The sequence below is a fragment of the Lontra canadensis genome, unplaced genomic scaffold (genome assembly GCF_010015895.1).
Source record: "Lontra canadensis isolate GAN:19392208 unplaced genomic scaffold, GSC_riverotter_1.0 scaffold43, whole genome shotgun sequence".
Taxonomy (NCBI): domain Eukaryota; kingdom Metazoa; phylum Chordata; class Mammalia; order Carnivora; family Mustelidae; genus Lontra; species Lontra canadensis.
The window spans coordinates 13,270,235-13,285,414 of NW_022631037.1; the positions used below are offsets into that span (position 1 = coordinate 13,270,235).

Sequence of the window (15,180 nt, forward strand, 5' to 3'; positions counted from 1 at the left end):
TCAGGGGATCCCATCCAACGGCAATGGGACTTTGGAGCCGGGAGGTCCCACACTTGTTTGCAGATGAGGCACCGTGTTGAAATTCAGGCTCCTGGGCGTCCCTCCCAGAGACCCTGATCCTGCGGGGCCTGGGGCGGGGCCCAGGAATCTGCATATTTAACCAGAGCCCTAGCTGATATTGGGATCCTCACAGCTGTGGATCATTCTCGAGAAGCCCTGCCCTAGGATGAGCCAACTCTTCTGGGGTGTGAGGAGGAATTGCAGTTGGTGGGATCCCTGGACGGTCTTCCGGAAACCTAGCGTCACCATAGGGACCTGGCTACACGGTCACCTTGATTGGTCCCAGGCCTTAGGGAAAGACTCACTTCTGTGACATTCTCGTCCCAGGGGGCACAGTGGACTGGCTAGAGATACTCTCATGGTGGCAGTGAGGCGGGGAGTGGGGGCCAGGCTACCCTCCGCCCCTCCTCCACAGTCCACCCGTGGGCTTCAGCCTGGGCACAAACCTCTGGAGGACATGGCACCAGCTGCAGTTGAAGGTCAGGTCTGAGGACACGCAGGCGTCACAGCTCTGATGCTGCAGGCAGGCTGCAAGAGAGAACGTGACTGTCCCCCAGCCGCAGACCCTCCGTGGACCTCCACAGACCTCCAAAAGGCACAACTCTCCTCGGTGCCAGGCCTTTACAGAGCTACGGAGTCTCTGACTAGCAGGGACCCTGGAACTCATTAAGGCCACCCTCGCTCGCATCCAGCCCCGATTCTTCTGTCTGTTTCTCCCTCCTCCCCTTTCTTCCTTCCTCCTTCCATTCCCAGGGGGCTGGGCCCCGAGCTGGGACTAGGGTTTGCGCCGTAAATCCTGGTGCCTGCCTTCTTGGGCCTTATAGTCCTCTGGGTGGACAGACACTAAATAGATCATCAAACAAACATAACTATGTCATTATCATCATGATGAGGCTCGGGAAGGAAAATTACAGGGGCCTGGAAGCATGGACAAAGGGATCTCACCTAGCCTGGGAAGTTACACTGCTGGGCTGTTGCCCACAATTACAGGCTGGAAAAGGATTCTTTGTCTTAACTGAGATCTGTTTGACACAGAACATTGTATATGCTCAAGACGTAGAGCATGTTGACTTGACACCTTTATATTGCACTATGATTGCCATTGTAGGGTTAACTATGAATGCCACTAAGTCACATGGTTGCTATGTCCTCTCCTGGCAGGAACAAGAACTAGTCTTCCAACAAGTTTAATTTTTTTTAATTCATTAATTTATTTATTAGAGAGAGAGAGAGCACGAGCAGGGCGGAGAGGGGAGAAGCAGGCTCTCTGCTGAGCAAGGAGCCCCATGCGGGACTCGATCCCAGGACCCCGAGACCACAAAGCAAGCCAAAGTCAGATGCCTAACCCACTGAGCTACCCAGGCACCCTGAATTTAATGTTTAGAATACACTTCTGTTGGCTCTAATCACAGAAAAGGATGTTTATGATGTTCTGGTTTGCCCCCCAGCCAGTGTTAGCTGGGAGCATGCCTTCCGTCCATGTGGAGCACCTGGGGCCAGAATCATCCCCTGGCCTGTCTCCACCTCCTCACTCACTTCAGGGGAGCCTGAGCACTGCATTTGTGAGGGATCAACCAGGCATTCCCGATTCCATCCCTTTCTTCTCCCTCCCCACTTGGAAGTGAGCTACCCCCGGGGCTGTGTGGGTCTCTCTGCTCACTTGGGTTAAGTCTCACGTGGGGAGTTACTGAACCTCACTGTGTCTCAGTTTCTCCTGTGGAAAAGAGGGATCCTGGTGGTCTCTGCTGGGCAGACGTGCAGTGAGGATGAAATGAGGGGACCCGGGGAGAGGGTCTGTACGTGGGCCGGCCCTGAGGTGAGTCCTGTGAATGCTGCCCGTGGGTGACTGTGACCTTACTCGTGCCCCTCAGCGTACCTACCAGGGATTCATCCACTCATTCATTCATGCTCACGTTCATTCTTCTTTGCTTTTTAGAGATTTATTTGTTTGAGAGAGAGAGAGAGCGAGCGCGCACACGTGAGCAGGGGAGGGAGAGAGAGAATCCCCAAGCAGGCTCCCTGCTGAGTGCAGAGCCCGATGTGGGGCTCGATCCCAGGACCCCAAGATCATCACCTGAGCCGAAACCAAGAGTGGGACGCCTAACCGACTGTGCGCCCTGATGCAGTCTTTCAACAGGTATGTATTGAGCACCTGCCGCAGGTAGGCACGGTCCCGGCTGTGGAAGCTGCAGTGACGAACAGGGAAAGATGGACAGACGCGCTCCTGGCACAGAGTCTGCCGCTAAGCGCAGGAGATGCCCAACAATACCCAGACAACAAAGTCTGCACTAGGGTTTCTAGCAGCAGGCTGGGAAAACGAGGGGCTCAGAACAGGGAGGCAGGGTGACAGTGCGGGGGTTGTCCTTTTCGGGGAGGTTGGCGAAGGCCTCTGAGGAGAGGTCGTTTGGGCAGAGATTGAGAGCAGGGAGGAAGCAAGCCTGGAGGCTCTCCTGGAGGCAGAGGAGGAGTTGAAGCAGAAAAGCCCCTGAGCACAGAGGCCCGGGAGGAGCATATTCCAGCGGTGTTCCCAGCGGCCGCCAGAACACTAACGGGCTGCATGGAGTGGACAAGCTGAGGGTGATGGGAATGAGGGGGAGGGACAGCTGGGGGCTGGCCTGGGGCAGGGCAGAGCCGGAGAGCAGAGGAGTTAGTGGGAGCGGGCTGCTGGACAGTGCGGGGACCCCTGTGGCACCAGCCAAGCCCAGGAGCAGAGAGGGCCGGGGCGCAGGAGGTGTGGGGGCTGGATTTTAAGCGTTGTTCGCTTGCGATTGAGCGCTCCTCCGAAGAGAAGCAGAATGACCTCTGGGTGGCAAGCAGCGGCCACAAACCTGGGCATTTCATTCCAAGGAGAGCCAGGCCCTGAATAAGTGTGTGCAAGAGAAGGGCTCATGTGATGGGCAGCTGAACAGAACACACCGGTGGCAGCAAGAGGGGACAACTGACTCAGAAAAATGACCACTCGTTCAACACCTACCACACCCATTTCCTCACTCTGTGAGTCTTCCCGGGACTCTACTGCAGTCCATTAATGAGGGAGCCACTTTGCCTGCCATGCCCCCAACCTCAGCAAGATGGTGGCTGGGAACCAGCCATGGCTGAGTGGGAGAAAATCTGCTGTGGCCACAGTGTGTCACTTTCAGTCACTGTGAGAGGGACTGGCTGTAGATGGCACTGTGTCCTTTCAATAGAATGGAGCTCTCCAGCTGTTTTGTCCCCTGCTATACCCAGAGGGCCCAGAACAGCTCCCTATCACGGATGGCCGGTAGGCAGTTAACCAATGTTTGTGGAATCGATGCCTGCGTGATTTTGTTATCCCCATTTTACAGGTGAAGGAACTGAGGCTTAGGGAGAGTCACAGAGCTAGGAATGGTGGTCTGGGCTTGAACTGAGGTCTGAGGGAGCCAAAAGCCTGAGCTCTTAGCCTGGAGGTTCCACAGGGGGTTTCCCTGCCCCAGCTCCCACCCTCTGCCCATGCCACCCTCTTATGGTGTCTTCTGGAAGAGGGACCAGGAGGAACTGGCCACAGAGTACAATGGCTTGGAGACAGCCCATCCACACCTCTGGACAAATCTTGGGTAAGTAAACCACCCCCCCACCGGCCACCCAAAGGTAAGAAAGAAATCCTTCCTGGTTGGGGGTGGGGGTGCAGAGTTTTCTTGGGACCAAGTTAACCAGCTTCCAGAGGCTCCAAGCAATTGCTCCAGGTAAACTGGCCATGAGAAAAAGGCCTGGGAGCCTCCGTGGGGTAGGTGTACAACCCACTGACCTTTATTTCTCATCTGCATTTCAGATGTCCTGCGAGCTATTAAATGCTCACGAATTCACTGGAGGGGTGGAAGTGGCTGAAATGTACAGTGTCCCAGAAACAATTCTCAGGATGCTTCACTTCCGCCCAGGCAGTTACCTGCCCTTGGATGTCCTTGCTCCCAAGTGCAGTTTATTCAAGTCCTGAGCCTGGAGGTTTGCCCTCAGCAGTCCTTGAGGAATCCCTGCTTCTCAGGCCCCAGGTCTCTCCTGCCTAAGACAGAGGGCAGCTGTGGCGGGGGTGGGGCTGTGACCTTCAAGGGGTTCGTGTCCTGTGACCCATGGTGTCTGTGTCCTTCCTCTTTCCCAGGGGGAGACACCTGCTAAGTCCCACTGAGACAGGCCTAGTGTTCAAGAACTTTCCTCCTCCCCTTCTTTCTCCACTCCCCCCGGCTTCCAGAACCTCCAGGGAAGAGGAAGCCAGGGGAGGCAAGGCAAGAAACACCCCAGAAGGCAGGAAGAAGGCCATGGACTCAGAGGGAAGCTGGTAGGTACTGTGAGACAGGAGAGGAAATTCAAACTCTCTTTCAAAAATGCAAGAACAGGGGTGCCTGGCTGGCTCAGTCCGGAGGGCATGAGCCTCTTGATTCAGGGTCATGAGGTCCCACATTGGTTGTAGAAATTAAGTAAACAAATAAACTTTAAAAAATAAGAAGAAAGTAAAACTGCGGGCTGCGAGAACAAGAGTGCTGTCCTCCTATCCCTCGCTCTCCCCAGCTGCCCGGACCATATCCCAAAGGGCACCTGATCCCGATCCTCTGGGGTCCACAGCAACAGCTGGGGCCTTGGTCATGGACCTCAGCTATAGGTGAGTGGGGCACCGGGGAGGGCCGGAGCCGTGGTTCTTGGAGGACTGCTGGCTAAATCGCTTTATTGCCTCCAGCCTGTGAACTCTGGCATTACTGCTCCTCTAAGGAACATATGACAAGAAATGTAAGGGCCCATGGGTGCCTGGGAGGCTCAGTCTGCCTTCGGCTCAGATCATGATCCCGGGATCGAGCCCTGGCATCTGGTGCTCCCTGCTCAGAGGGGAGTCTGCTTTTCCCTCTTCTCTCTGCCCTTCTCCCCTACTTGTGTGCACTCTCTCTCTCTCTTTCGCAAATAAATAAATAAAATCTTTAAAAAAAAAAAAAAAGAAAAGAAAAAAAGAAAGAAATGTAAGGATTGATTCATTCGGTTCCTGGATTACCTTTCCTGGGGGCTCAGTCTAAAAATCCTCAAGGATACACCTTTCCTGGTTTTAATTGTGTGTTAATCACCACAGGTATCCTGTATCAAGTACAATCACGCCCGGGATGCCAGCTAGTGTCAGCGCTGGCATTAATGTCCTCAACTCTACCTGCCATGCTTCTGACCCTGACCTTAGCTCTGGGAGGGAAGTGGTGTGAGGCCCATGTGACAAATGAGAAAGGGGAGCCCGGAGAAATGAGGTGGCTATATCCACACAAGGGTCAGTGGTGGGCCTGGGAATTGAACCCAGATTGTTTGGCTCTGAAGCTCTTTCCAGGACAGTGGAATGCCCTCCCTTGGCGGGGACGACCCCTACTCACTTGGCATTGGGGTGAACTCCACAGCTGATGTGCTGGTGACCTTGCTGGGGTCCAGCTCCACACGATGGTATTCGAAGATGGTCCTTCGCCGAGATTCTGAAACAGAGGCAGAGCCCGTCACTGGGATCACCGCATGCCCAGAGGACTTTGAAGTTTGTACCCAGAGCCTGACAGGTGGGTAAGAGACTCAAGTGAGTGGATGGGGGGGTGGTCAGGATGCAGCCCCTAAGGGCAGGAAGTAAACTCATCAACCTCGGACAATGATCTCAAAGCTGCAGGGAGACAGGAGGACAGGAGTTCACCCTGCAAGGAGAACTTTGAATTGTCGACAGGTTAAACTACCCAACACAGAGGACTGGCTGCTCCTGAGGTCAAGACCTAGGAGCTCCCCTGCTTCTGCACAGCTCTGTGCCTTCACAGCTGCTGTTCCCTTGACCCATACTGTCCTTCCACGCCTTCTCCCCTCCTCTAGCTCATCCTTCCAGATCCAGCTCGGGACTACTTCCTCTGAGCAGCCTTCCTTCACCAGGTCCCTCCTTTTCTCTACCCAGGCCAGGCACCCTGCTCCCCCTGCACACCCCATGTATGTGGTCACCGGGGGCTATTTGGGGGGCAGGGCTGTTAGACAGTGAGCATCGGGTCCTGAACCTGACCCACAGAGAGCACTCTGCAAATGTCTGCAGACGCACAAGATGAACTTGGGAAACCTCTCCCGTCCGGAATGGAAGCCAGAGTGAGGTTCAGGGCCTGGGGCGGGTCTTATATTATGTCACAGTCCCTGCAGGGCATCTGTTTCAAGAAACCTGAGGGGTTTTTTTTTGTTTTGTTTTGTTTTGTTTTTGTTTTTTAAAGATTTTTATTTTTATTTATTTGACAGACAGAGATCCCAAGTAGGCAGAGAGGCAGGCAGAGAGAGGAGGAAGCAGGCCCCCTGCGGAGCAGAAAGCCCTACGCAGCCGATCCCAGGAGCCTGGGATCATGACCTGAGCCGAAGGCAGAGGATTTAACCCACTGAGCCACCCAGGCGCCCAAGAAACCTGAGTTTTGATTCAAGTTCCGCTCCCGATTAGGCCTCAGTTTCTTATTTGTGATGTGGAAAAGCAGAAACACCTGCTACAACACATTTGGGAGGAAAAACGTACAATTGTAGAGGAAAGACTTCTAAAATGACAATCGATGCTCTGATACTTTCCACCACATCTCCACACCCACCCAAGAACCACAACATGGGGTTGGTTTCCTTCAGCTCTGAAAGGCCATCAGCCAGCCGCAGAGCTTTGTGAATGAATTTCCCTACAAGGGGAAGGAGCCTTGTTATGCTCGGCCTGTTCAGCACCCCTTCTTCTTTATGGAAACAGCACTCCCTTTGAGGGAACTACCCCTAGTCCATTCCTACATGTGCTTGGCCCTGGAGCTACTACCATCTTCCCCCATGACTCTGCCTCCCTGGCTGCACAGTGATTGGTCCAAGGCTGGGCATGTGATGCAAGCTGGACCAATCAGAGACCTTCCCTGGGACTTTTCAACTGTAACCAAAAGGCCCTTTGCTTTCTGGTAACGAAGCTCAGAAAATGCAAGCTCCAAGTCCATGAACGGCCACAGGTCCGATCTCACGCACAGACTCATAGCAGTACATAATCGTGGCTCTCCAGCCTCTGGTGCCCCCAGGACCTGCCCTGGTCCCTGTCTCCCTGGCTCTCAGTTCTTCCTTTGGTTCTTTGGGCTGCTTCATATCCCCTCTTCTACTTAAGATAGTTTGAGCTGGGCTTTTGTTTCTGGAAGCCAAGAGCAGGCGGGGATGTAACTTTCCTCTCTCAGATGAAGGTGGTTTGGAGGAACCTTCCCCAAGGTGGCAGGAAAACTCATCAGGCCCAGCTGTGAAAGGAAGGGGGTCATGTGTTGGGTGCCCCCTCCTCAGTCCTCCTGCATGAAGAATCTGCTCAAAAGAACATCTCATCTTGGTTTCTATCATGGATTTATCTCCGATCTTGGAATCAATGCCTCCTACTGAACTGCGGGTTGAACCCCAATGGGTCTGGTGTTTCTCTTCCCACCACTGTGCGGCAGAGCAATGATGGGCACGTCGGCCCCAGGAACATTCCCAACCTCAGAATGTCCTGGAAACGTCGCCTTATGCAATGAATGAGTCCTTACTGGTGGCGTTTGCTGATTTTTGTGGTGTACACATGCCCCATGCGGATTTCAAACTACCAATTTGGAGTCACTGAACACAGCATCAGAAAGAGACGTGGTCACTCTGCTCTCGTGATTCTATACAAGGGTGCCTGCCACACCATAGCTCCTGGTTTCTCTGCAGTTGTCCTCCACATTCGAGGCTTCTCTTTCGCAGCCTGAGACCCCACCCCCACTCCATCAGCCATACCACTCACCTCCCCCCACCTCCTCACCAACGGAGGGTGTGAGTACAGTACAGTAAGATATTTTGAGAGAGAGACCACATTCACTTTCACTTGACTTTTATAACATGACATTGCTATCATTGCTCTGTGTTATTACTAGTTAGTGTTGTTAATCTCTTACTGTGCCTAGTTTATAAATTAAGCTTTACCATAGGTATGTAGGTATAGGAAGAAACACAGTATCCACAAGCTTCAGTGCTGCTCATGGTTTCAGGTAGCCACTGGGATCATGGAATGTGTGCCCGCAGATAAGGGGGGGACCACTGTATTTGTGCTTCTTAAAGGGCAGAAAGGAAACATTTACAGTGTTTCAGTAAAAATAAATACTTAAGCCAACATCCCAAAGATGGAGGAACTGTGTCCTTATTTTTTTCCTAAGCAACCCTAAGTCTGAAAGGGAAGGGGCCAAGAGGAAATCCTCATAGCCCTCAGGCACACAGTCACTACCCAATGTCTACAGGGTTACCAAGGTCCTAGGGAGGAGGAGAGACTCTTCCATCAAAAGCTGAGGGATGAGGTTCACAGAGCCCTGTACACACACACACACACGCATGCACGCACGCACACATTTTTTTTGGTACAAGAAAGGGCCGTTGCCAAGCAGGAGTGGGGTCTGGAAGAGATTGGGGTGAGGAAGGTCAGCTTTCTGTCATTTTTTGCTCAGTTTTTAATCTTTAATCTTTCATCAGGGCCTGTATGCGCTGCAGGGCCCTCCCCAAGTAGCACCAATTGCACTGGGAAGGTGGCCTGGGATAGGAGTGAGCCTAGGGGACGTGGGACATCTAGATGGAGGACACCCAGGCAGCCTTCCACGGCTCTGTCCCACACACCACCCCCAAGGGCTATCTCTCCTTCTGAAAAATCACCCCTTTGAGCATTAAAATATAAGGGGAAGAAAACAAAGGGAAATTCCAGGTCTTCCAAGGGGTGTGAGACCATGGGATCTATAATCTATGGAAACCTTTCTTCCTTTATCTGCTTCCTCTTGCAAGACTCAACTCAAAGGGCACGTCCTCCATGAAGGCTTCCCCACCCTCCCCAGCACCGTCAGTGGCCCCTCCTCTGAGCTTCACAGCTTCCTGCACGATGTCCAGGATCCCCTGTTACACCTTCCATCAGTATTCACTTTGATCAACACCTGCCCCACCAGGCTGAGCTCTACCACTCCCAATCCCTGGCCCCTAGCATCAGCCCCTGCACATAACAGGGCCTCAAAAGAAATGACTGTAAATGAATGAGTGGATTATAGATAGTCACCAAAACCTCAGCAAAGTATTTATAACTTCAGTCCACAGCCTAAAGGAAGAACGCCCTTCCTCCCCAGCCCACCAGACTATGGCCTTTCTCGAAAGGGGAGCCCCCAAAGGGGAATGTAGTCAGACATGCCCCTTCTGACCTTAGAGTTCAAAGGAGGGGAGAGCTGGCTTTCCGGATTTCCCACCTGCAAGGATGTAGAGGAGAGCTTGCCCCCAGGGTGGGAAGGAAGGAGAAATGGAAAGAACAAGTGAAGTCAGGTTGGGCATGAATGAGGGCATGAACTTGTCAAGGAGGCCGATTTCAAGGATAGAGACACACAAGCAGCAGCCAGGGAAGGCAAGGTTCCCAGCAAACCTCCCGCCAGAATCCAGGGATGGGTCCCCCCACCACCTGGGCCGGGGAACCAGAATTAGGGGTGTGCTCCAAGGGAGGATGCAGTCAGACGGGGTCAGATGTGCTCCAAAGCCCGTCATCACCCTACCACAGGGCAGGGAAGAGGAGTGTGGTAGGACGGGGGATGAGAGTGGGTGTGCGGAAATAGACCGCTGATTAAAAATATTTGCTCACTTCAACTGCCAGCTTGTACTTGTTTGAGTGTATGGCTTGGGTAATATTTTATTTCTCTATAAACAGAACTCTTAATATCCCTGCCTGAGTTATTTGCTTTTGGATTATCTCGCCAACATCTGGGGCTCGCCCAAGGACGATGACGTCCATCTGCACGACCAACAGATCCCTCCGGAAGCAAGACAGAGGCCTCCCCAAAGCCACATTTCTGGCAGTTTGAGACGTTCTGTTTTTATCTCTGCCTCCACTCATCAAAGATTCAGAAATTCTAAGATCCAGACACGGAAAGCGCTGCTACCCAGACAAGAAATGTTAGCGGCTCAAAAGAGAGGTTTACATGTCCCATTTTGTTTCAAAACCAGACACCAGCGGGGAAGGGTTGGATTGGCCAGAAGAAATCAGACTGACAAGTCCTGCCACAAAGTGCAACCACTCCAAAAATGGGTGGTTACAAGATTAAAAAATATAAGATGGTAGTTTTAGAAGAAGTTTTCATTTCTTCGTTCATGTATTTCTTTTTTTTTTAAGGCTTTATTTATTTATTTTAACAGAGATAGAGAGAAAGCATAAAGAGGGGGGGGGGGGGGGGGGAAGCAAGCTTCCCGCTGAGCAGGAAGCCCCATGGGAACTCGATCCCAGGACCCCGGAATCATGACCTGAGCCAAAGGCAGCCACTTAACAAACCGAGCCACCAGGTGCACCAAGAACGAGTTTCTTAAGCAAATGAATAGAGGAAATTTTATTGACTCCTGGGGGCCCCTGTGGCCAAATAAAGAGCATATGAGCTACCTTGTATATTTTGCGTGCCTCTGCAGAAAGCCGCCGCTAATTGCCCATAGATCTTGTCTCTGCATTAGGCGTGCTCTGCAGACTCTGCTGCAAAGCCTGTGTAACAGTTTATGTAAGGAAGTAATGGTAAGAAAAATTCTGGCTTTTGCAGCATCTCCTTCCCTCAATCCCAGAGTGAGACTGTGCTGAATTCCCCCCAACCCCCAACACCGCCCTACCGCCTTCAGGCCGGGGTGGGAGGAAAGTGGAGCCTGGGGAAGGAGACAGTCTCGTAGACCAGCCCATGGGCTCACTGCCGGGGTATTCTGGAATAGTGGGGAAACCAACCTCCACTTCTCATTGCACTCCAGGCATGGAGGGGCTTGGGTACAAAGACAGTGATACCATCCTTTCTGTCCCTGAATTTGCGTCTTACTGAAGCCACAGTTATTTGGGATTTCCTGTTATTTGCAGCTCAGCCTAATCCAAACTAATTCCCTACTTGTGGGTTGAATAGCTGACCCAGAGGAATCTGACCTCTCAGCCACATCAAATCCATCACTCCCCAAAGCAGAGGTGGTGGCCCATTTAGACACCCAATGAAGGGGGCACCTGGGTGGCTCAGTGGGTAAGCCTCTGCCCTCAGGTCATGATCCCAGGGTCCTGGGGTCAAGCCCCACATAGGGCTCCCTGCTCAGTGGGAAGCCTGCTTCTCCCTCTCCCAAGGCCCCTGCTTGTGTTCCCTCTCTCGCTGAGTCTCTCTCTGTCAAATAAATAAAATCTTTAAAAACAACAACAACAACAACCCAATGAAGGCCATGGGTGCTGTCCCAGAAAAAGGCTGGCATCTGAATATGGCCCACCCACACCTCGATATTCCTCCTCAAGTCTCTGCCCAGAGCCAGGCTAAAAACCTCCGACAAAGAGAGATGCAGTTAATTAGTACTCCCCCCCACCACATCAGGCCCCTGTTCTCACTTGGGGTCACCAGAGTGCAGAGGACCAGGTCTCTGCGGCACCCATTCCCTCCAGCGGCTCCCGCCCCTGCGCTATTGCACATTTGTTGAGCGCTTGCCCTGCTGCGGGCACTGAGCTAAGCGCCGGGGCCACGGTGAGCCCCCCCAAGGAGCTCATGGCCCACTGGGGAGAAGGGGTCTGAGGAAACCAGGAGTTCTGCTGCAGGGAGGAGACAACATCAGAGCTGGACCAATGGATGAGGAGAATTTTGCCAAGTGGCAAAAAGGTTGAAATGGGCGCCATTTTAAACGAGAACTGTGTCATAGAGGGACGCCTGGGTGGCTCTGATGGTTGGGCATCTGCCTTCGGCTCAGGTCATGATCTCCAGGTCCTGGGATGGGGCCTCATATCGGGCTCCCAGCTCAGCCAGTTGTCTGCTTCTCCCCCTGCTTGTGCTCTCTCTCTCTCAAATGAATAAATAAAACCTTAAAAAAAAAAAAAAAAAAAAAAAGAACTGTGTCATAGCGATGTGGACAGCCCTTGGAACGTTTGGGGAACAGGGCACGCAGACCAATGATGCCCCGACAGAGGGTGGTGGCTGATGAGTAGGCCGTGCCAGCTGCATGGGACCTTGAATGCCGCGCTAAGGATTTGGACTTCATGCTGCCGCAATAAGATGCCAGAGAATCACATGATCAGATCCAGCGGTGACAAGAAGGAATGGGGGGAGGAGGGAAGGAGATGAGAGGCTGGGGGCTGCGGGGCTGTGTCTGGGGGCTGGGTGCCTGCAGGCGGACAGGCAGAAGGGACAGCTCAGCTAACAGCACGAGAAGTCCTGAATCCCGCAGCTCCCAAGCCAGAGAGGCCCCGCCTCCCGGAGCAGGCGCAACTGCCCTCCTGTTTTTGCAGGTGGGTTGTGCTTCCTCCCCTGCCCCTCTTCCCGCTGCCCCACATCTCCCTGGCTTGCTCTAAGACAGCCTTTCATTCCAGAATCACAGAGAAACCTCAGATGCAGACACTCCCTGGGGGATCTGACTTCCTTTAATTCACCCTCATACAACAGCTGGATCCAACACACATTTCCTGAGACGCTGCCAGCCCACAAAGCCCTGTGAGAGAGGCACCGATGAAACAGACGTGTTCCGTAAGGCACACGGGCGCGAGGACCGGGACGCTAAGAACCTCTCATCCCGCAAAACAGCCTGGGATCTGCGGCACATCAGGCTGCGGGTGTATGGGGAGCTGAGGAGAAAAGGGTTCACCCCTCTGGCTGGAATGGGTCTGGGTTAGATTTAGGAAGTCTCAAACGTCGACCCCACGGTTTAAAAAAAAAAAAAAAAAAGGAAGATCTGGGTTTCAGTTCTCTCTTGGGGCTGTGTGATCACAAGCAAGCCACCTCAGGATCCTCTGTGTCTTCATTTACAAAATACAGACTTCACTTGCAGTGCTGGGAGGTTGACCAAATACGATAAAACTGAGAGCCTGGGGATGGGATTATAATCAGCGTGGTAATCAGGCAGCCTCCAATGTGGCCCTCACTGGCCTGCCTCCTGGTACTGTCGCCGTTGGAATCCTGTTCTGAGCGTGGGCTGGACCTAGTGACTTGCTTCTAACCAGTAGAATATGGCAAAAGTGATGAGATGGCACTTCCAGGATTAGGTTACAAAAAGACTGCCCTTTGGTCCTGCCCACCCTCTCCGGCTGTCTTGCTCACCTGCTCTGGTGGAAGCCAGCTGCCATGTGACCAGCTGTCCTACGGGGAGGTCCACAGGGCAGGGACAGAGGGGACCCTCCTCAAGGAAATGAACCCTGTCCACACCCACGGGAGAGCTCTTGCAAGCTCCACCCCAGTCAGCGGCGGAGATGACTATAGCCTGGCAAGCACCTTGAGAGCCGCCGGGGCAAGATCTGGATCGTGGGAATTTATCTTGCGGAAATACTCACAACGGGGAGTAAAAATAGCTACTTGCAAGAATATTCACGGCAGCCTTATTTGTTGTAGCAAAAGTGGGAAACAGCTGTAAAGCCTACTTCGAGGGAGGGGTTGGTTAAATTAAGGCAACATCTGTGTGACAGGCTATCAAGTAGCCAGTAACAAGAATGGAGTGGGAGCTGGTATGGTATGATGGGCAGGATATACTTTGTTCAAGGGTAGAACAGTGGCATCATATGCCATCATTTGTGTTAAATAACCAAACATATGCTTGCTTACCTATAGGCTTACAGCTCTAGAAATAACCCGGTAGTGGGGCTGCCTCCAGAAAGGAAAACTAGGGACAGGGATCAGGTATGGGAGAGAAACCTAATTTTTTTCTCCCCCCCAATTTCTCCCAAAACCTAACTGTTTTTATACAAACTTTTTTATCTTTTGAGTTTTAGACCGGGTACATTTATTCGTGCAAAAATATCACTTTATAGACTGGGATAAAGAAGAGCATTCTTAGGGACGTCTGGGTGGCTCAGTGGGTTAAGCATCTGCCTTTGGCTCAGGTCATGATACCAGGGTCCTGGGATTAAACCCCACTTTGGGCTCCTTGTGCAACAGAAGCCTGCTTCTCCCTCTGCCTCCTGCTTCCCCTGGTTGCACTTCCTCCCCCGCCACTGACAAATAAGCAAATAAAATCTTAAAAAAAAAAAAAAAGAGCCTTCATAATAACAGAACAGTCATTCATGTTCATGAAAAAACCTCAAAGGTGATGTGCACATGGGTGAAGTTTGGGAAACTGCCACTGTAGCACGGGATTGTTTTCCCGTTAGCTGCAAAAGTCACGTGAACGACTGTGGGCGTGGCATCTGACCAATGACACACCGGCGTCAGGACATCACATGCTCCTATTTCTGCACTGCTTGCTCCCGTACCAGATGTCCTGCTGGGTTATCAAACACCGCGCCGTGTGCTAAGGGCCAGCACAGGAAGATATCCTAATGCAGGACTCACAGACTCAGTGCACCAGACATCAGAGCGAAAGCTTCGTGTACATCATAGCGTTCACCTTCACAGTCACTAGGAGGCACGAACTACTTAATCCCCAACTACAGATAAAGAAATAAACTTTAAGAGGATAAGTGACTTGCTGGAAGTCAGATGCTTGTGGGGAGTTTGGACTCCATGCTTCCCACTCCAGAGCCAAGCCCCTCACACTGGACTGAAACTTGCACGTGGAAGGTGCTGGATGAAGGCTTATGACAGGATCCCTGGTCCCTTCCCTCAGATTTCCGTTAGGGACAGAGGCTCTGCTCAGGTGATGAGTCCTTCCATGACTTCCTCTTCATTGTGATCTCCATAGCACCCAGGACATAGTGTGTTGTCATGTCAGAACATGTGTATTGATTGAATTCAACCAACAGATGTAGGAAGGATACTTCCCCCAGAATCCCTGGAGTTCCCTGAATGGTTGGTGCCTTGCCTCTCTACAGGGAAGCCCTTTGGTGCCTCCTGCCCACGTCCTCTCATCCAGCCTGGCATGGCTAGGGTGGAGTTCAGAATATCCCCCAGTCCCATCAGGTACGGGTAGGGATAGAGAAGAACAGACACCGGTCTGCTCCTGCTTGGGGCCCCGCAGGTTAGAGAGAAGGACTTTGTTATTGTTGTTGTTGTTGTTGTTTAAGATTGTATTAATTTATTTGAGAACAAGAGAGAGCATGGGATGGGAGAGGGGCAGAGGGAGAGGAGGAAGCAGATGCCCCACTGAGCAGGGAACCCAACACAGGGCTCGATCTCAGGGCCCTGGGATCATGACCTGAGCTGAAGGCAGAGGCTTAACCAACTGAGCCCCCCCAGGTGCCCCTAGACAGAA

The 15,180-nt window shown here is 52.4% G+C and overlaps 1 protein-coding gene across 2 annotated transcripts in view; it reads right to left on the reverse strand.

Moving 5' to 3' along the window:
• Window positions 1-15,180, reverse strand: part of PLXDC1 (plexin domain containing 1) — a 54,977-nt gene that overhangs the window by 11,933 nt on the left and 27,864 nt on the right. For both annotated transcript variants that reach the window (XM_032871468.1, XM_032871469.1), the window contains 2 exons: window positions 5,415-5,510; window positions 507-588 (listed from right to left, as the gene is read on the reverse strand). In XM_032871468.1, coding sequence (XP_032727359.1) covers window positions 507-588; window positions 5,415-5,510 — 178 coding nt within the window. The remainder of the gene's footprint in view (window positions 1-506; window positions 589-5,414; window positions 5,511-15,180) is intronic.